Source organism: Schistocerca piceifrons, chromosome 5 (genome assembly GCF_021461385.2).
Source record: "Schistocerca piceifrons isolate TAMUIC-IGC-003096 chromosome 5, iqSchPice1.1, whole genome shotgun sequence".
Classification (NCBI taxonomy): domain Eukaryota; kingdom Metazoa; phylum Arthropoda; class Insecta; order Orthoptera; family Acrididae; genus Schistocerca; species Schistocerca piceifrons.
This window is the reverse complement of record NC_060142.1, coordinates 117044583-117066101: the sequence shown is the minus strand read 5'-3', so window position 1 is coordinate 117066101 and position 21519 is coordinate 117044583. Positions and strand designations below refer to the sequence as shown.

The following is a 21519-nucleotide window of genomic DNA, read 5'->3' as shown; positions in this document are numbered from 1 at the left end:
GGGCCATTGTTGTTCGCAATTTGTTTGAAGGACATTCTGGACAATTTGAGTGAGTGATTTGGCCACCCAGATCGCCCGACATGAATCCCATCGAACATTTATATTGGTTCGCCGATGACATTGTAATTCTCTCGGAGACAGCAAAGGACTTGGAAAAGCAGTTGAACGGATTGGACAGTGTCTTGAAAGGAGGATATAAGATGAACATCAACAAAAGCAAAACGAGGATAATGGAATGCAGTCGAATTAAGTTGGGTGATGCTGAGGGAATTAGATTAGGAAATGAGACACTTAAACTAGTAAAGGAATTTTGCTATTTGGGGAGCAAAATAGCTGATGATGGTCGAAGTAGAGAAGATATAAAATGTAGAATGGCAATGGCAAGGAAAGCGTTTCTGAAGAAGAGAAATTTTTTAACATCGAGTATAGATTTAAGTGTCAGGATGTCGTTTCTGAAAGTATTTTTATGGAGTGTAGCCATGTATGGAAGTGAAACATGGACGATAAATAGTTTAGACAAGAAGAGAATAGAAGCTTTCGAATTGTGGTGCTACAGAAGAATGCTGAAGATTAGATGGGTAGATCACATAACTAATGAGGAGGTATTGAACAGAATTGGGAAGAAGAGGAGTTTGTGGCACAACTTGACAAGAAGAAGGGACCGGTTGGTAGGACATGTTCTGAAGCATCAAGGGATCATAAATTTAGCATTGGAGGGCAGCGTGGAGGGTAAAAATCGTAGAGGGAGACCAAGAGATGAATACACTAAGCAGATTCAGAAGGATGTAGGTTGCAGTAAGTACTGGGAGATGAAGAAACTTGCACAGGATAGGGTAGCATGGAGAGCTGCATCAAACCAGTCTCAGGACTGAAGACCACAACAACAACAACCGAGAGCAGCGGCGTTCGCTAGAGCTGTCAGTGCTAATAGACAAGCAACACTGCATGAAGGAACCGCAGAAATCAATGTGGGCGTATGGCGAACGTATCCGTTAGGACAGTTCTGTGAAATTTGGCGTTAATGGGCTATGGCAGCAGACGGCCGGCTCTCGATTACCTTTTGTAGCAACACAATATCGCCTGCAGCACCTCTTCTGGGCTCGTGACATATGTTGGACACTAGACGGCTGGAAAACCGTTGTCTGGTCTGTTGAGTCCCAGTTTCAGTTAATGAGAGCTTATGGGTAAAGTTCGAATGTGGTGCAGACCCCACGTAGCCATGGACGCAAGTTTTCAACAAGGTACTGTGCAAGCTGGTTGTGGCTCCATAACAGTATGAGTAGTGTTTGCGTGGAATGATGATTGACTGGAAATGGTTACGTTCGATTACTTGGAGACCATTTGCAGCCAGTCATGGAGTTCATGTTCCCAAACAATGATGGAATTTTTATGGATGCCAATGCGCTATGTCAGCATGCCGTAATTGGTCGAGATTCGTTTGAAGAAGATTCTGGACAAATTGAACGAATGATATGGCCACCCATATCGCTCGATATGAATCCCATCGAACATTTATGGGACATAATGGAGAAGTCAGTTCGTGCACCAAATCCTGCATCGGCAACACTTTCGCAATTGTGGACGGCTATAGAGGTAGCATGGCTCAATATTTCTGCAGGGGACTTCTACAGGTAGGTACTTGTTGAGTCCATGCCACTGTCCGGCAAAAGGAGGTTCGACACGATGTTGGGTGTCCAAGACTTTTTGGCACCTCAGTATAATGTAGTACCCTCTTTTTGCCGACCGCTTGTACTGATGGGGCAATCGACTGGTTTTTGACAACCGACTGTTTTTCGTTCAGTCGGTTTTTTCAGTCGAATAAAACAGTGAATGAATCTAGTCTCTGCGCCCATCTCAGCTATATGAATGTGTTCACTGACACTTCGGGTTCGAATGGTTTCACGGAATGTAAGGCAACCGACTGAAACAATTATCCGATAGTTATATGAATGTTTTCACTCAGTTTCTTGGTATGAGCGATTGCATTTTAAACTTTTTTTAGCGCTATGAACTATGACTAGCGTTGCCAACTTTCTTCAGAGTTAAATAATGTAACTTATTTCAAGGAGAGGTGAATAAAAGGTGTAGCTCCAAAAATGAAGTATTTTGAAAGTGTATGTGTTTATTTACTTAAATACGATTTTTTCGTGCTTCTGACATTTGTAAGTACAGATTTGTTTGATTTTAAAAGCTTAATAACTGTCATTACATTATAAATTTACGTTTAAATAAATGAACAATTTTGTTATTTAAATTTATGGAAGCTCTGTATCTTTCTTCCCACTGGTTTGCACTCATCACCTGTAATTCTCTTTCAGTAAATGCTAATATAACGTGAACAGAAGCCATATAAGATACAATTTTTTAGAACTGTTTGGCGACTTCATCAGTTGCTTTTTGAGAATATATTATCACTTGCCGGGAGTGTTTTTTGCGAGAAATATTTGTCGTCATTCGTAAATTTTCTTCGAATTTATTTAATTCAATTAATTTTAATTTGTTAATTAATTTCTTTAATTTACATTGTTTCATAACATGAATTATCCTTGAAAATGCTGTACATTGCTTTGATTTGTATCCAGTCATAAGATTTTTTCCAATCACATTGCCAGTGAGTGTTCAGCATTCTGACAGACAAAGTTTAGTATTAACCCTACAGCACTAAAGGGGGGGGGGATTTATTACACTGCTACTAAGACATAGAACAATTTACTACTCCAAATTTTATTGAAACTAAGTCATAATTAAGTATTTGAAAACAGCCACAAGTCGCACTTTGTATTTTTTATTGACCGACTTCGCTCTTCAGATGAACAAGAGCATCATCAGAACATGCAGTTTAATGTTGGCTGACTGCTTTAAATATTGCCTTTAAAGCTGGCCGACAGTCTAAAGATTAACATGGATGTACCATAGTACTTAAACTTATGTGTAGAATACAGTAGTAAATGATGACATTCAAACACTTAGTTTTAACAGTCGCTCTTGGTATAATTGGCAAAGTCATAATTTATAGATTAGGAACTAGTAACTAATTAATTGCAATTATTAGATATGCAGTGGTATGTTACAAACAAAGTAAGTACAAAATATTCTGTTTTATGCACTATAATGACAATTTTACTGCTCAAAATGTTATTGGAAAAGAAGTTATAATTCGTCTTAGACTAGGCAGAAATTATTATAATTATTACAACTCCAATAACAAAATTGGTAGAGAGTCATTTGCTTTAGACTCTATTATCACAGTCTAAGCCAGATCTAGCTCTGTGTTCTGCACAAACTGCTATTGAGCAGAAGTTACTATACACGCATTGTCTTCTTCAATGAAAACTTCCTCTTCACTAAATTCTCCATAGTCTACGTCTGTATCAGTTTCTTCAGGAAAATCCCACAGTATAGTTGTGTCAAATTCAAACTCAGCACCATCGATATTACGCTAATTTATGTATTAAAAGAAGAGATTAGCACTGGAAACGGCCAATGTGATATAAACTAACACTATCTCAATTTGACTCCTTGATATTTCACCGAAGATGCCTCACTAACACAAATCAAATAATAGATACAAATGGTTCAAATGGCTCTGAGCACTGTTGGACTTAATATCTGATGTCATCGGTCCCCTAGAACTTAGAACTACTTAAACCTAACTAACCTAAGGACATCACACACATCCATGCCCGAGGCAGGATTCCGATCTGCGACCGTAGCAGTCGCGCGGTTCCGGACTGAAGCACCTAGAACCGCAAGGCCTCCGCTGACGGCAATTAATAGATACTCCAGGTACGAATAACAATGTAGGAAAAGATAGATTGTTATTTACCGTAAATATAACACGCCACACAGGCACAATTTAAACACACACACATATTTAAAAAAACACATACATATAAGCTTTCGGCCACAGCCTTCGTCGGAATAGAGAAACACTATTCGTTCACAAAATTAAGCACACGTCACTAACACATGACCGCCATGGAAAACTGCTGAGTCAGGCAATAAATAATTCAATCAATGTTAACAAGAATGTTTGCCATGAATGTACTCGAGATCGAGTTTAGATCATTTATCAAGCATACTGGCGCTCAGTAAAAAGCAAATATCGAAATTGTAAGAACAGTGACGACAGGCGATAACAGAGTGCAGTCATCAGCAGTGATTAAAAATAGCAAAACGAACGAATATTTCCGTTCAAACTGAATGCGCCGGTCCGCTTCATACAAAAGAATGAACGAATAGACCAATCGATGCGTACAAAGCTACAATCGACTGATTCAGTTATTTTCATTCAGTAGCTCCCATACACTGGTTTCATTCAAAAGAACGAATGAATGATTCAACTGATACGTAAAACTACAAATTGTTCAGTCGATTGTTTTCCACCAACCAACTGAATCGACTGTTTTCATTCGATTATTCCCACCACTGTATGTGTGTGTGGGAGAATAAATCACTGCATAGAAACAAGTGGCTTAAGACAATCATGTAAGTGGTCAGTTTTCTGTCATTGTTTTCAAGAGTAAGTGTGCTATAATTGTAAAACTGACTCATTCGACATCATAGCGAGAGATCACGACTGTAATCAGTGGGACATGAAACAACTAACCAACTGCTTTTGACTTGAACTGTACTCAGGTACCATTGTAGTAGTTTCGAAGGATTTAATGTGATATGTCCGTAAAAATTCCGAGGGAATCATTAATGTAAAATTGAACTAATGGAAAATGAAAAAACAGGAGAGGCCCAATGAATCATTGTAGGATACTTGTTTGTGTAGAAAAACTTTAATCCAAGTTCTAAGTATGTAAACTCGTCCTTATTCTTAAGAGAACTACTGTGTTTGCTCTCCAAAGTAATTCCCTGTACGAGGTCAGTTGACACGCTCTTTTCGCTGTAATGTTACAGTACCTGAACCGCCGTTGTATCAACGAGTCGGAGTGTCGGCAGATGCCAATTCCTCCAGAGGCGGAGGGCGACCTCTCCAGCCTCAACTGGAAACCTTTCAACGTGACCGGCGTGTGCCTGCTGGAATGCCCGCCACTGTACGCCGAACATCTCGTCGACACACCCGAGGGCCGTCAGCCTGTTTGCCTGCCCTGCAAAGGTGTGTAGCGCAGTCCTGCTAGCAATTACTTCTCTCAGAAATTCGTAACTTTGCTGCCTGAGAGTTAGCTTACATAGAAGCTGTAGATTTTGTAGATACTTGTGTTTCTTTGTCACGATTTTATGCGGAAAATGTTCATTTCTGTTTCGACGCGCGTATAACATCTCGTCTCTGTGCCAAATAGCCTTGTTTCAGATACAAATCTACATAAAACAGACTTTGCATAGTATTTCAAAACTTACATCACACTGGCGGCTGTAATCATGTCTTTCCCGTAAAAAATTCTTAATAAGAGCTGTAAGCTCCATCTTAAGATCGCCAGCCAGAAAACACATGAAAATGAGATCCTATTAGGATTTTCTGCAGAGCAACGAATAAAAAAACAAATAGTTTTGTACAAAATAGTTTTGGTGCATAGACATTTACTCCCAGAAAAAAATTCTGTATGCTTGTTTCGTTTAGTTTTAATAACATCCAGTTTAATTTTTAACTTACAATTTAAACTTAGACCAAATCATCTAATTTTTTTTCCATCCACTAATTTGACAAAGAAGGTATGTTCTCAAGTTATAATACATATCTAATTCTTTTCCTGTAAACTCTCTCGTGTATGACCTTAACAGTTAGCCTCATTGCGTCTTGCAATTATTCTACCAAGAAAATTCGTAGATTTTTATTTTGGCGTGTATTTCCTACATTACGCTATTGTTAAAGCATTCCACATCTTCTCATGTTCTTAACTCTTCTCCTCCACGTTCTTGCAGAATTCCCATATAAAACTTTATAATTTTTCCAAGGGAATGCCTGTTAAATGTAGTTATTCTGTTGGTTTTAAACAATACAAACAGCTTGTCTGTTGCTAGATGCTCAGTGTCCGGTAATCCATACTTAAATGCAATGCAACCATCCTTTTAAATGAATCCAAAGCGGGAATGGAGGTTTATAAACAGATTCTAAATGTATCCAATAATGTAGTAAATGTTCTTGAACCCATCATTTGCTTCGAGTACTCCCAACATATGGTCATGTTCCTTTGCTATTTACAGGCGATGATATCTTGTATTCTCCAGATTTTCCCATACACTGTAATATGTTAGCCTTGCTTGCACGCCTGCAATGGTGTGTTCTTTTTCCAGTGCTCTATTATACATATAAAGCAGAGAGCATGCATGTATGTTCAGAATTTCCTCCCAAGTACCTGGGTTGTGTAGGCTGCCGTGGATGGCAGGCAGGTTGTGTGGAAACATACTGTCCTGCTAAATCGACTGACTTTCTAGAGAAGGCAACATGTCAAGGGCAAGAAACCGTACCCAGACTCCTGACATATAGGCTGCCCTGAATGACAGGCATATTGTGTTGGAACAGTATTGGTCCGCATTATCGACCTTCCGTATAAGGGGAGTTGTATCGGCCTGCTTGATTGAACTTTGTTGCATTGGCATCTTTGTGCCGATGAGCATGGCTGGGGACAGGTTGAGATGGATAGAGGAGGAGCTGTATAGAGCCAGTGTGATGAGAAAGTTAACAGAGAGGGGAAAGGAGAGGGAGATACATGAGACAGGTGGAAGGTGTAGAATGGGAATGGGCAGGTGGGAAAGAAAGAGGGGAGGTGGAGATTGTTAGAAGAAGGGGGAGGAGGATATGGTCAGGAGGAGGGGGCAGGAAGATGTGGTTAGAAGAGTGGTGGAGGTAATGGGCAAAGAGAGGGGGTGGAGGAGATGTAGAGGTAGAGAGAATGTCAAAGAGGATAGAGATAGAGGTGGGAGGATGAAGAAGACAGGCTTAGAGAGGAAGAGATGGACACAGAGAAGGAGAGATGAGGTATGTTCAGTGTATGTGTCACACGTAGACATGGGTGAAGCAACGGGGAAAAGGCTAGGAGTCTATATTGGTCCTTCATGGCAGTTGTTTTCGTCCAATACTCCAGTTTGCATTTTTTTACTTTTATCTCTTATATTTCCAGTTCTTTTTATGTGCATGTGAGACACTGACTGCATTTAAAGTAGTAATTTCTTTAATAGGGAATGGTCTCAGTACATTTGATGCTTTATCTCTTTTTCTTTAAGACCCATGGAATAACATTATTTGTAGGAACAAATCCTAATTTGGCAACTTCGATATTTGACGTTATTGTGGAGAAAAATATGTTTTTCCAGTATTAATGTAGTACTTATGTATAATACTCATGTCACATTTGCTGACATCTTTGTTAACGATTTCCATATAGTGTACAGGTAAATAATTAAAACTATGGGCAGCCAGAACGTAGTTTGATATATTTTCTTCGTCTTGACTGTCATACTTCAGTTAGCATTTGTGTATTCTTATTGCCATGGCAGACCAATTGTAAAACGCTGTTAAACACAACACAGCAGCTATTCTGTTAGCTATCCAATAGTTTACACTATATAGAAGTTATTAGCACAGAGTAGAATGGAGCACATTGTAAATATTGTTTGTTGGCATGTAATACACTTAGACACTCTTCCAAGGATCAAACATACCATCCATTCTGTAGTTAGAAATCATAGATTCCAGTGTGGTAATACCATGTCCCTTTGTCAGAGAAGAGGTAAAAGTAAAATTTCTCACAGATGCATATCGTAGCACTTATTAAAATAAGTAAGATGATTAATGATAGCTGTGTTCACTCCTGGGCTTGTGATTTGACATATAGGTTTATTACGTATCTTGACTCTACATTCCAGGATAGAAAGAGTAAGTAAAAACAGATAAAAGCGGGTACTCACATTCACAAAAAATAACACACCAACACACCGGTGTGTGTGTGTGTGTGTGTGTGTGTGTGTGTGTGTGTGTGTGTGTGTGTGTGTGTGTGTGTCGGGGGGGGTTGTACGTACTTAAACTGCGAAAAAGAGTAGTAGATTTCTCAAGCAGTAGTGAAATTTTTTGTGCTGCAGTGAGCCTTATGTGGTAAAGTGGTATATATCAGACAACTGTATGAGAGTAGTTGGCATTTATACTAGTACTGTATTAATCTAGTGCGGGGATGTAGATGTTTTGTGATTTAGCTTGTGGTTTTGACTGCTTTGTATTACATTATTTATTTTTTCATTTTGTAAAAATATATTTTTTCTGTAACATCTCTCGTGTTTAAAAAACCGAAACATCTTTAAGATCAAGAAATTAATAATTTCCTTTACTAACTTCTGGCCATGCTACAAAAAAATTGTAGAAAACACAGCTTAATTAAAGTAAACAATCAACGAGAAAGAATTATTCTTTACTTTACACATTTTATTGGCAGGACCCTGTCGCAAGGAGTGCAATCCGACCAATGTGGACAGTATAGCATCTGCTCAAAGGTTGAGGGGTTGCACGTACATCAAAGGGGCCTTAGAGATCCAGATACGTGGTGGAAGTGAGTATTAAGTATAATGTTTGCATTATTATGTTGAAACATAAAATTTGAGAAAGCAGATTATTTCATCTGCCCTACTATGAAAATCGATCTTTTTGTAATGTATTTCTTGTCATGATTATTGTCTCATGGGAGTATTGCTTTTATTTGTTACAGAAAATATTGTGAAGGAGTTGGAGGACAACCTGAATATGATTGAGGAAATAGAAGGTTACTTAAAAATTGTGCGGTCATTCCCACTTGTTTCTTTGAATTTTCTCAAGAGACTGCGTGTAATACGAGGAAAAATATTAGAAAGTGACAAGTGAGTGTGTGTTCTCTGTATCATATCTGTTGACTACTGAAGATATGACATTCAATATTAATGTTAAGAGAGGTTTCTTAAACATATATTACAGGAAGATAGTTTTTTAACAAAAATTTTCTACACGTACATTGTACCATATTGTGACCTGTTGACACTTTTTTTGTAATGTTTTTGGCATACGATTGTATTCCCTCTATGTATGCACACCGTGCATACAAGCTTTCACATGTCTCCACTACCTATATTACACATCTACAACATGAATTTGGATAGATTGCTACTCACAACATGGAAAAGGAATTTAACAGTGGTCTGACACATTCAAAAGTATTCAAAAGTAGACTGTTTGTCATTATTTGTTACATTGTTAGCTAAGATTCAACAGTGTACTTATAAATGTGCCTGACTGTTGTTCAACTTCTCCTCTACAAGTAACAGTCTTTCCAATTCGTATTGTTATTCCTTTCTGCATTCTACATTGTATCATCTCACACATTTAGTACAGTCATACTAATTTACTAATAACTTTGTTCAGAGTTGACTGAAGAATGTCAGGTTAGTAAATAAATCTTTTCATTTTGTTTCATACCAAAAATTTGAAATAATGACACTCTTTCATCCTTAATTTTTATGAACTTTATTTATTGTTCCTTCTGCTTAATACTGTTAAATTCATTCTTTAGGTACGCCTTGGTGGTGCTCGACAACCAGAATCTGCAGGAGCTGTGGGACTGGGACTCGAGACCATATGCTCTGAACATTAGCAGAGGGCGCCTGTTCTTTCATTTCAACCCTAAACTTTGCCTGAGCAGGATTGAGAAACTAAGGCAGGTTACCAGTCTCCCCGAGTTCTCTGACCTCGACGTTGCTCCGTCGTCAAATGGTGACAAGGTTGCCTGTGAGTATTGTGCTAGATTTACATTTTGTATTTCATAGTTCTTGTTACAACAGTTCACTTTCTCTTGAACTCATATTTCTGAGGGGCAGCCAAACAAACAGGTCACTCTTCTGTGCATTGAAGAATCACTTTTTGGTGTAGCAGCCGGGTGTACTTTTTAGTATTATAGAAATATTTTGCCCCTCCAAAATTTGGATTCATTATATTGTGTTCTGCCCACTCGTCTAATACAGGGTGCCTAAGAAGTTGTTTTCTCGGATTGCTAGTCCATTCAAACAAATCGTATTAATGGAATTTATTTAACTTTGTGTATTCAAAAAGGTGTGTCACAAGCTTATGGCAATGTGCAAATAATCATTGTCATTCGGTATATAAAATTTCAATGCAAGCAAAACAGTACAATTCATAAGTCATTGCTGTAGCATTTGTATGAAGGCTCATCTTCCTCTCCGATCGCGGCTAGGCAACGTAGCGGTTGTATACTCTTCGTGTGTAGGCCGCTACTGTCTTGGTGTCATCCTAGAGAGAGGTTCGTCAGCTTATTATTGGCTGATGTCGTCTCTCAGCCCTCTCTGCTCTTCAATCCCTGATTGTTGTGAAAGTGCTTGTTGTTATGCCTGAACATTCCCTCCCCCAAAGCAGTTGTGTAGGGAGTGCAACAATGGTGGGGGAGGCAGGAGTGTGGATGCTTTGCTGGGCTGGAAGCTGTGGCTGCAGGGGATGTCAAGCTTCCGGTCGTACCTCACCATCCGGCCTTCACTCTGGCAGAAACGCTCCCCAGAAAATGACCAGAAAGGTAAACGTCCACCTCCTGAGGCCAATAACCAGGTGGGTTGGGGTTGGGTTGTTTGGGGAAGGAGACCAGACAGCGAGGTCATCGGTCTCATCGGATTAGGGAAGGACGGGAAGGAAGTTGGCCGTGCCCTGTGAAAGGAACCATCCTGGCATTTGCCTGGAGCGATTTAGGGAAATCATGGAAAACCTAAATCAGGATGGCCGGACGCGGGATTGAACCGTCGTCCTCCCGAATGCGAGTCCAGTGTCTAACCACTGCGCCACCCCGCTCGGTAATAACCAGGTGAAGAAGGCGTTCTGCTGCGGTGTGGGTGGGTCCAGCTCCATCGGTAGGATGAGAGGGGGTGGAGGAGGCGAAGGCTCTGTCTCTATGGGGTCGTCCCGCTGTGTTGTTATGACACCCTCTGGTGGCTGCTGTGGCCAAGGTGCCCTTGGGATCCGTGAATCTTGGAGAAGAGACACAGGAGGATCACTGTGCACATGACAGTGGTGAAGTTGATTGTGATGACAGTGCTGCAATCCGTCATGACCTGAAATGAGATCATGCCTACCGTCAGCTGCCGCTAAAAACACTGTAAAACACAATATTGTGCAGTGCGGAGAGATACTTGCAGCCTTCTTATGGTGCCGGATGCCGAGGAGGATGGGGCAGGTGGAGCAGTGGCTGATGGCGGATGCCGTGAAGCAGTTCCACCGGCGATGGTCCATCTCATCTATACAAATGATAGGAGACAAGAAACAGTTGCAACGTTTGATCCCTGGTGTGTGCGGAGTGAAGTTTGGCCATCTGCTGCTTGAAGGTTCTGACAAAACATTCTGCTTTGTTGTTTGACTGTGGATGGAACAGTGCACTAGTTAATTGCTGTATGACATTGTCCTCACAAAATGTTTCAAATTCATTTGATGTGAACTGAGGTCCATTGTCTGACACTATGACTTCAGGTAAACCTTCGAGGCAAAAAATTGAGGACAACACCTGAATCGTGCTATGTGATGTTGTCGAGTTCATTGGCACAGCAAAAGGAAACTTGCTATATGAGTCATCCACAATCAACCAATGAGTGTTCCAAAAAGGTCCCGCAAAAAACACGAAAGGAGACTGTTAAAGCAAGTAAACACCCCTGCAAAGAAAAGATAAGAGAGAATTAAGGTGCCAGCAAAACAGAAAGGAAAATTCCATCCTGTGAGGCGTGGTATTCTCATATCGCTAGACAACAAAATGGAGTTTCTTTCCGTAAGTTAAATTGACAATACTTAACTTTGTGTATTCACAAAGGTGTGTCACAAGCAAATGGCGACATGCAAATAATCAGTGCCCTGCGATATATGCAATTTCAATAAAAGCAAAACAATACAGTTCATAAGTCACTGCTGTAGTGTTTGTGTGATTGCTTGTCTTCCCCTCCAACCGCAGCTAGGAGGTTACATTCTCTTCTTGATAGCCGCTCCTGTCTCAATGTCGTCCTAGAGAGGGGTTTGTCAGTGTACTATTGGCTGACGTCGTCTCACAGGCTTATCTGTTCTTCCATTCTTGATCATTGTGCCAGCACTTGTCGTTACGCCGGAATACATTGTTTTGATTAATTTGTTTCACATTAACAATAATTCTCATAATGGTTTCACCTGAAGTTAAAATAGGAATAATCATGCCTTCCAAAGGCAACAAAATTTATTTATGAAACTTGATGTTATTTCAGTCAAAATCTTTTGTTAATTTGCACTGGGGGTATTCCATATAGTGTGAGAAATCTTATGATGCAGGCAAGTTTGGAAGATAGGCCTCTACTGGGCGGAAGGATGACATCAGAAAATAGTATGTTAAGATTAATTAATCCTGTAGAACATCTGGCATTCATCTAATTCAAAACTAAAGCCAGAAGTGAAGAAAGGGACCTCAATACATCAGTGGCACTCGTTTAGCTAATATCATATCATTTGTTTATAAATTGGGTGTTGAGACATATACAGAACCCTGCAAAGCTGTACGTACAGGCGGGTAGATGGCTGCTAGTGTGTTTGGCACACAGAGTCTATGGCCAGCCTATATAGAGCTCAGACATAGATCAGACATTGTCTAGAAAGTTGGAAGTTTGCGTTCATTAACTGCGATGCAACTACATTGAGATGCGTAAGTGATCGTGGCACAGGCTTCGCATTTGTGTATTTTTTGATGTTGCTTTGCTTTCGATGATGCTGATGACCTGTTGGTCACTCGACAAAGTTCAATTTTGGTATAAGTGTTCAGCACAGATTATGTAAGTGAGCAAAAGCTTGTGATGGATGGCTCAGATTACTTTCTGTTTTATGGGAACAATTTAAAGTTCCACTCGGCATTTGGAATTGTTGTTTTGTTCAGTTACACTTACAAGAGTCATGATGTTCGTTAAATAGTCATTTAACATTTTGGTAGGGTTCCCATTAATGGTTATTATTTCTCTCCTTGTGAGCTCTGTGCTCATGATCTACAAGTGTGATTGAGAGCCATCTCATAAAGGCATGACTGGTATTGGAGATGCCTGAGGCCAACTCATTTATGTGCTCTTGCAATTGGTGTTATGCGTCTGTAGTTACTAAACCCTTGTGCACTCTTACTATTGATGGTTGTAGGACTATGCACCTCAGCCTTGGCAGCCTTATCTAAGCAGTGGACCTCCATTTTCCCTGCCCATCCCATCGTTTTGTTATGTTCTTCAAAGTGAACAACAACCCCATATGAACACAATCTGGGAGGCTTGAATAGTGGACAAAGCATCTCAGTGAAACTATGTAACATTATGTTCCTTGTCTGATTGTGAATGTTGTTGTCTATGTAATACTTATGTTTAAACATTGTTGACATTGTTCATGCATATGTTTGTATTTATTGTGTGGAGTGATGAGTAAAAATTCAACATTTATTGGATCGTTCTTGAATACAAGTAATTTAATAGTTGTTCTTAAGTTCATATTAGATGTTTTACATTTTTTATACTTCCTTAAAAGACCTAAAATGTGTATTTGCTTGATGTAAATTAACTATCTATAACTAAGTTGCCTGCGGTTCTGTTATTCTTTCAAGAGCCTATTCAGTAATAAAATTGGCTATTTTGTTTCCTAAGTGACCAACCCCTAACAAACTAAGCAACATGTAACACATTTGCACAATGTAATTATTAAATATCCTTGCTATGTAACTAATGCAAATTTTGCTGTATGCGTGGTTGTGTATGTTTTTAGTGTATTTTAAAAATAAATGAACTGATTACGTATAATTTTGTTATTCTTTGTTTCATTATAGGTAATGTTACTAATTTGGAGGTGAAAATTAAGAAAACAGATTCAAAAGGTGTGATTATTAGTTGGAAGCAATTTGACCATTATGATCCTCGCTCTCTTCTGGGCTACGTTGTTTATTATACAGAAGCTCCTTACCGAAACCTGACTCTGTATGATGGACGCGATGCCTGTGGCAGTGATGGGTAAGCTATGGCACAATCTCTTCTGTTTTGGAACAGAAAATTGAAACATAAGCAGACAAGCTAAAACATGAAATATTGAGACTTAAAATAGACTGTTTTTGTAAAAATAGGAAGAAAACAGACACAGAGTTCAGCACTTGATTGATGTCAGTGTCGTTAAGGATGAGTTAGTACTTCATTTAGAATTGCAAAGCAGAAATGATCTTGATGCTCTTGTTGATAGAAATCGCTCATGCTAATTCAGGGAAAACATTATAAAACTAAATTATGCTGGCTGGACAGTGAATGATATTCAGCTTATTTGTAAAAAGTCAGATGAAGCAGCAATTGTTATATAAATATCTCAGAGATTTTTGCTGAGACAGTGTAATAAAGCATATTCTAGCCACAACAGATGCTTGTAATTGGACGATTTCCATAGCAGCGTTCAGTGAAAGAGTTTTAAATCCAAAGTTAAAGAGCTCCACAGTCTCAGGATGAAATGAGATCAGTTTATGAGGTGAAGGTGTTAGCAGATATAATGTAGTTGTATCAGAGAGAAGTGATACAATTACTAGCACTACTACTAGAGAAATGACTCGAGAGTTATGTCAAAGGAAATATCAACTGTCAATCATACATTGTGGGATAAGAATTGAGACAGTACACGTGACAGATGCTAATTACGCACTGCTGTCCAGCTACTGTTGTGGAACAGCAGTCGCGTCTTGGATGGAAACATTGATCTTTGGAGTTTGTTATTAATCGCAAGAATAAATTATTTTTGAGGATGAACTGTAAAGTGCACTGCCATTAATAGGCAACAGGGACAGAATTACTTGATTATTAATATAAATCTATTTTCAACCACACACTGGCAGCCAGCCTTTCTTATCACTGCTTTGTTCTTATCCATGCACGCTGTGAACAAGTACCGGCACCTTCTATTGGCAGTTTGTGGCTTGGAGTTCCTATGAGTAGCCTTCTAAAGTGGGAATAAAAATCTCAGTTAAATAATGTACCCTTGCACAGAAATAAGCTTACAGCAGAACTTTAAAACATTAGTGATAAACCAAAGATTTTCAAGGATTACCTTGTGGCAGACTCCTCTCATTCAGTACTGGAGTCCCACTTAGTAACTTAGGGCCTTTCGCTGTAATTTATTACTAATTTCGACAGTCCACTGACATTATCCTGTTACACTGTGTGCTGAATTTTGAATTATTTTGTAATTCCTCTTATTGCATTCAGGCCAGTGTATTGTAACCTGTTCAATTACAAAATAGCTTTGGATCACACTGTTCTGTGGGGAGGGTTTGTATTTCATCCCTTTTTTTTCTTGCATCGACAGGATGACTTGTGGCACAAAAAATTGATTAACCAGGCTTCTCTCCTCTGTTACCTCAGCAACTTCGTGCAAAGCTCAATTTGCTACATTACTTCCAAGTGTGTATGTTAATGCTACTAGACTGTTTCTAGCAAGTCGCCATCATTCTAAGCTACTTGAAATCCATTGCTACGTAAACGACAAGACTTTCTGTGCATTAAAGTTTTCTACTCTATGGATCCGTGTTGCTCCTGCACATTTTCTAATGTCATCTACCCATAATTCATTAGGTCACCACCTTGGCTTTAAATTAACATATGAATTCCAGCATATTATATTTTGTGAAATTGTTGCCCCAGCAAATTACTTTTTTGGATCATCTACCATCCATTCACATGGCTACATATTGTGCCTACCCCATTTAATTTTCCTCATAGTCAGGATTAAGTCTGTCTTCTGGTTCAGTTTGTTTATTTAACCCATTTGTATCTCTTTCTGCCTCTGCTGCTAATTCCCACCAGCAATTCTCAGTCTTTGAATGCGTTCACATTCAGAATCCACACCTCACTGCTGGAAGTCAATACTTATAGTAAACATTCTATTTCAGGCACACTGCAAACCTTGTTTTGAATACTCTCTTCAGTTCACTAAAAGTGCACCGGGCCATATTTTACTGTTGTGCAGACTTTTTTTTATCTTTTTTTTTGCCCATCTAGTCTATACCTTCAACTGCCCCAAAGCTCATCACACGATTCTACATCATTACTATTAATTTTTTACAACTTTCTCTTGAGTGTGATGATAATACATTATTTTTAGTCTTATTTAAGAAAATTTGCAAGTCTAATATCAAACTTATCTGTATTAAAGTCCATCCATTTGTCATGGATGCTTTGATTTACCTCTGCTGTGAGCCATTGGAGATGTTGTAGTTTCAGCAGACACTGCTTAATTTAAATTTATCTGGTTGTCATATTGTTCATGAATAATTATGCCGTTTCCTTAGCGCAGCAGGCAGTGAGTTTGGCATTGCCCTGCAATCGAGGAGTATACTGACCTTTACAGAAAACTCCCAAAGAAAGAGCCACAAATCTTTTCTCTGTGAGTTACTTGTGCAGCCCTTACTGAGCTGTAAAAAAATGACCAGTCAGAAACCCGCCACAAGAGTCCAGCACCAGTTGCCAGAAAATCCCTCTGCTCCCTCAACAGCAGTGCATAAACACGGCTGTAATACTGTTGGCTGGTATCCATCCTGCAGCCCCTGACCCATGCTGTACAAATTAATGCTCAAAGAAGTTAAAACGTTTTTTCTGTGGGCAAACTAGACCCTTGACAGCCTGCTGATTCAGTTCTGCACAGCAGAGAAATTGTTGTAAAAAGGGGCCATGTCCTGTAGTTGTGCACATATGTGTGTCATCTGTGGATCAAAGTGCAAAATTCCATGTATGTTTGCTAGCAGCTATAGAGACTTTGCAATGAAGTTTTCAAGAAGGCTCTTAAGAGTTTAAGAAGAAAAAACATTATTCAGGAGTAGGCGAACTGATTTTACTGATGATAGTGAAACTGAGAGAAAATGTCAGATGATGTCTGGAAAGAAGTAGTACAATAATACTTCTTGTTAATGAATGAAACATTATTTCTACAATGCAAGAACCCCCACTGATGTAGACCATGATTTTTTAACAGTTGATGTGCTGAAGATGTGCACTTTTCAACCTCTCGCCACAGCCAATAATCGTTTAAGTAATGATTGAAGAGAAAAATTATTGGGACACCAGTTTTTCTGCATCAATGCTATTAAAACAGTTCATATCCATCTCCATGTATTGGTACTTCTTTGGTAAATGTAAACATTTTAGGTTGGGCTTTACCAGGACTGTTGCTGATATCAATTGAAGTGACAAGTTTACTCTTCTCAGTCACAATTGATTTTATTTCCACTATGCATCTCATAAATATAAACTTCCAAAGATGCTCACAAACTGTGAGTGATGTATTGTGACAGAAAGGAGACTGTGATCACTGGAGATAGTACCACAGATTACTCCAAAGTTGAAAACACAGTACATACTTGTTGTACCAATTCACATCAATGGTGATGGAGACTTAAGCTTGTGAAATGCATAGTGGAAATAAAAAGTAAACTGTGACTGATAACAGTAAGCTTGTTGTCTCAACTGTACTTCTTTCTTAGTGACTGCTAAGAAACACATCAAAATAAACTGAGGAATATCAGGCCATTTCTTTCACAAACACTCAACTGGCTTCAAGGAATGTGTTTTCCTGGCAAAATTGATGAAATTTAGGGACAATCTTCAGCATAACCTCGAAGGAGAGTTACAGTTCTTATCAAGGTTCATTAAATGTGCTCAGTGCTGAAAATATATACTGAAATTAGAATGAAAATAATGATGGGATCATCACATTTTCACAAAGTGAAAAGATTTTGTTAGAAGTGTGTTGGGATGTGGAGAACTACACTCCTGGAAATGGAAAAAAGAACACATTGACACCGGTGTGTCAGACCCACCATACTTGCTCCGGACACTGCGAGAGGGCTGTACAAGCAATGATCACACGCACGGCACAGCGGACACACCGGGAACCGCAGTGTTGGCCGTCGAATGGCGCTAGCTGCGCAGCATTTGTGCACCGCCGCTGTCAGTGTCAGCCAGTTTGCCGTGGCCTACGGAGCTCCATCGCAGTCTTTAACACTGGTAGCTTGCCGCGACAGCGTGGACGTGAACCGTATGTGCAGTTGACGGACTTTGAGTGAGGGCGTATAGTGGGCATGCGGGAGGCCGGGTGGACGTACCGCCGAATTGCTCAACACGTGGGGTGTGAGGTCTCCACAGTACATCGATGTTGTCGCCAGTGGTCGGCGGAAGGTGCACGTGCCCGTCGACCGCAGCGACGCACGGATGCACGCTAAGACCGTAGGATTTTACACAGTGCCGTAGGGGACTGCACCGCCACTTCCCAGCAAATTAGGGACACTGTTGCTCCTGGGATATCGGCGAGGACCATTCGCAACCGTCTCCATGAAGCTGGGCTACGGTCCCGCACACGGTTAGGCCGTCTTCCGCTCACGCCCCAACATCGCGCAGCCCGCCTCTAGTGGTGTCGCGACAGGCGTGAATGGAGGGACGAATGAAGACGTGTCGTCTTCAGCGATGAGAGTCGCTTCTGCCTTGGTGCCAATGATGGTCGTATGCGTGTTTGGCGCCGTGCAGGTGAGCGCCACAATCAGGACTGCATACGACCGAGGCACACAGGGCCAACACCCGGCATCATGGTGTGGGGAGCGATCTCCTACACTGGCCATACACCACTGGTGATCGTCGAGGGGACACTGAATAGTGCACGGTACATCCAAACCGTCATCGAACCCATCGTTCTACCATTCCTAGACCGGCAAGGGAACTTGCTGTTCCAACAGGACAATGCATGCCCACATGTATCCCGTGCCACCCAACGTGCTCTAGAAGGTGTAAGTCAACTACCCTGGCCAGCAAGATCTCCGGATCTGTCCCCCATTGAGCATGTTTGGGACTGGATGAAGCGTCGTCTCACGCGGTCTGCACGTCCAGCACGAACGCTGGTCCAAGTGAGGCGCCAGGTGGAAATGGCATGGCAAGCCATTCCACAGGACTACATCCAGCATCTCTACAATCGTCTCCATGGGAGAATAGCAGCCTGCATTGCTGCGAAAGGTGGATATACACTGTACTAGTGCCGACATTGTGCATGCTCTGTTGCCTGTGTCTATGTGCCTGTGGTTCTGTCAGTGTGATCATGTGATGTATCTGACCCCAGGAATGTGTCAATAAAGTTTCCCCTTCCTGGGACAATGAATTCACGGTGTTCTTATTTCAATTTCCAGGAGTGTATTTAAATGGACAAATGGGCCGCCTTTCCCAACTTGATCAAGTCATTTCTAAGCAGCAATACTTGTGCTGTTATCTTCAAATCTGCAAGTGAGGAGATATATTTAGGGGTATAAGAAACATTACTTCTACTAACTAGATGTAGGAATGGTGAACGCAAGTGCTACCTGCAGAACCCAGGACCAAAGAAGGCTAATGTTCACAAAATTCTGGAGCTACCTGCCGAGACACTCATGAAGAATATTTCCTGCTTGACAGTCAAAACAAAGCAGCACATTTGTGAAGGCTTCAAGGCAGGAGGTTTGAAGATGTTCCAGTAAAAATAGTCTCAACTGCAAAGAAAACTGCTTGTTCTAGAAGATGACTGAGTAACAACGAGAATCCTATTATGGACAGAGAAGATTTGAAGCCATACTTCATTTGGAAAGTTGTACTTCATTTGGATTTGTGCTTTGTTGTGGACTCAACGCAGCTTAATTATGTATCACTTTTTTGTTGTATAATGAATAACTTCATTTTTGCATAATTTGTACAAAATCAAATAGTTGAAAAGCTTGATTATATGGTGGGAAATAATCTTGATCATGCAATAATTTAAATTAGATTTGAAAGTCTAAATTTGTGTGTTATTTTAACAGTTGGTCTCTCTCTCTCTCTCTCTCTCTCTCTCTCTCTCACACACACACACACACACACACACACACACACACACACACACACACACACACACACACACACGCATGCATTGAGGAAATTGAAACTTTGGTTCAGTTCAAGTTTTGATCGTGTTCGGTGCTGATAAAACATTGCTTTAAATTGTATTGTAGACTTTATTTTCCTGTTCTAATAACTAAATTTGTTACAGATGGAGAGTTGTCGATGTTTGGGTAAATGAGGACAGTCAGGAAATAGATCACTTGCTGTCACGCCTGAAGCCATTCACGCAGTATGCATTTTATGTCAGAACATACACGATTGCTACAGAGCGAACTGGGGCCCAGAGTGAGATACAGTACTTTGTGACACTGCCAGATGGTGAGTTCCCACCAAATAATTATTAATTGTAAAAAAAGAGATGATGCCTAAATATGAGGTTCTAGCAAGTGGAACAATTTCAACTTGAAATACTGTGCTTGCTAGTGATAAAGTTGATGATTTAGGCGGAATAGAACATAACATTTGTCATTGAAATTTTGAATAATTATTTCCTGGCTCAAAGTAATTGCAACAGTTGAAACCCTTCACTTACTTATTATGGAGTGAAGGAGCAGACTCCTTTTACTAACTATGAAATGCAGCTTGTTAGGTGAAAAATGTCCCTTTTCTTGTAATTCACTTCACATTATTGTCCACAGTTTCTACAGTGAGTTGATCCCAGGCTTGAAGTGGTGCTCGTGAATGTCTACAAAACATTTGCCTGCAAAGTAATTTGTTCAGTTAAAAAAAAAAAAATCAACTAAATGTGCCTTCCAGGCACAAATTTCGTTAGTTGTAAGGTCAGGTGCTGAGAAGGGTGCATATATAGTACTACTGGTAGACACACTTAAAAGTATGTGGTCCTATCCTAGCCTTCTGTACTACTCGGTCATTCCTTGGGGATGGATAGTTTTAGGATGGTTCAGAAAGGAGTTCATCATCTCTGTCAGTGATCTGGTAGTGTGAAAAAAGTCATTTAAAGGGCTGAAGCAAGGCAAAAGCATATCACCTATTGTAGGAGCATGCCCAGTAGAGCACTGTCGTTTTCAAAGCAACCTTTTGATTGAGAACATCTTTTTGCTCTTGGTGACTGCTGTTTAAAAGTATAGGATGACAGATGCATGTGTACAGATGCTGTGACTGAAAGACAATTAGGTATCTGATGCCAACTAGTATAGTGTTAGGATCAAATAGGTAAAAAGGCAAGACTTTGTAGATCCTTGGAGAACACTGAACATATTGAATTTTTTCACAACAGGAGAAAGTGTAAAAATGCAGCAAGTGAAGCAGACAGAAGGCAATAAGGAAATCTAAAAAAAGTGAGACTGACCAAAAATGCGAAATAGCTAAGTGGGAATGGCTGTAGGACAAGCGTGAGGCCGTAGAAGTGTGCTTGACGAGGGGAAAGATGTAAGCTGTCTGTACAAAAATTAAAGAGACCTTTGGAGGAAAGAGCAGCAACTGTGTGAATATCAGGAGCCCAGGTGGCAACCCAGTTCTAAGTAAAAAAGGGAGAACTGAAAGGTGGAAGGGATGTACTGAAGGCTAGTGAAAGGGAAATGAACTCAAAAGAAATATTGAAGAAAGGGAAGAGGAAGAAATGATGGTGAGATGTGAGATAACAAAATAATTCCTATTCCAAAGAAGACAGATGTGAATATTACCAAACTATCAGTTTAATAA

At 40.0% G+C, this 21519-nt stretch overlaps 1 protein-coding gene across 1 annotated transcript in view; it reads left to right on the top strand.

The window, feature by feature from the left end:
• LOC124798781 (insulin receptor-like) overlaps positions 1 to 21519 on the top strand; it is a 124689-nt gene that overhangs the window by 29207 nt on the left and 73963 nt on the right. Inside the window, exons 3-8 of the mRNA XM_047262311.1 lie at positions 4909 to 5107; positions 8376 to 8489; positions 8646 to 8793; positions 9480 to 9694; positions 13767 to 13947; positions 20006 to 20175. Coding sequence (XP_047118267.1) covers positions 4909 to 5107; positions 8376 to 8489; positions 8646 to 8793; positions 9480 to 9694; positions 13767 to 13947; positions 20006 to 20175 — 1027 coding nt within the window. The remainder of the gene's footprint in view (positions 1 to 4908; positions 5108 to 8375; positions 8490 to 8645; positions 8794 to 9479; positions 9695 to 13766; positions 13948 to 20005; positions 20176 to 21519) is intronic.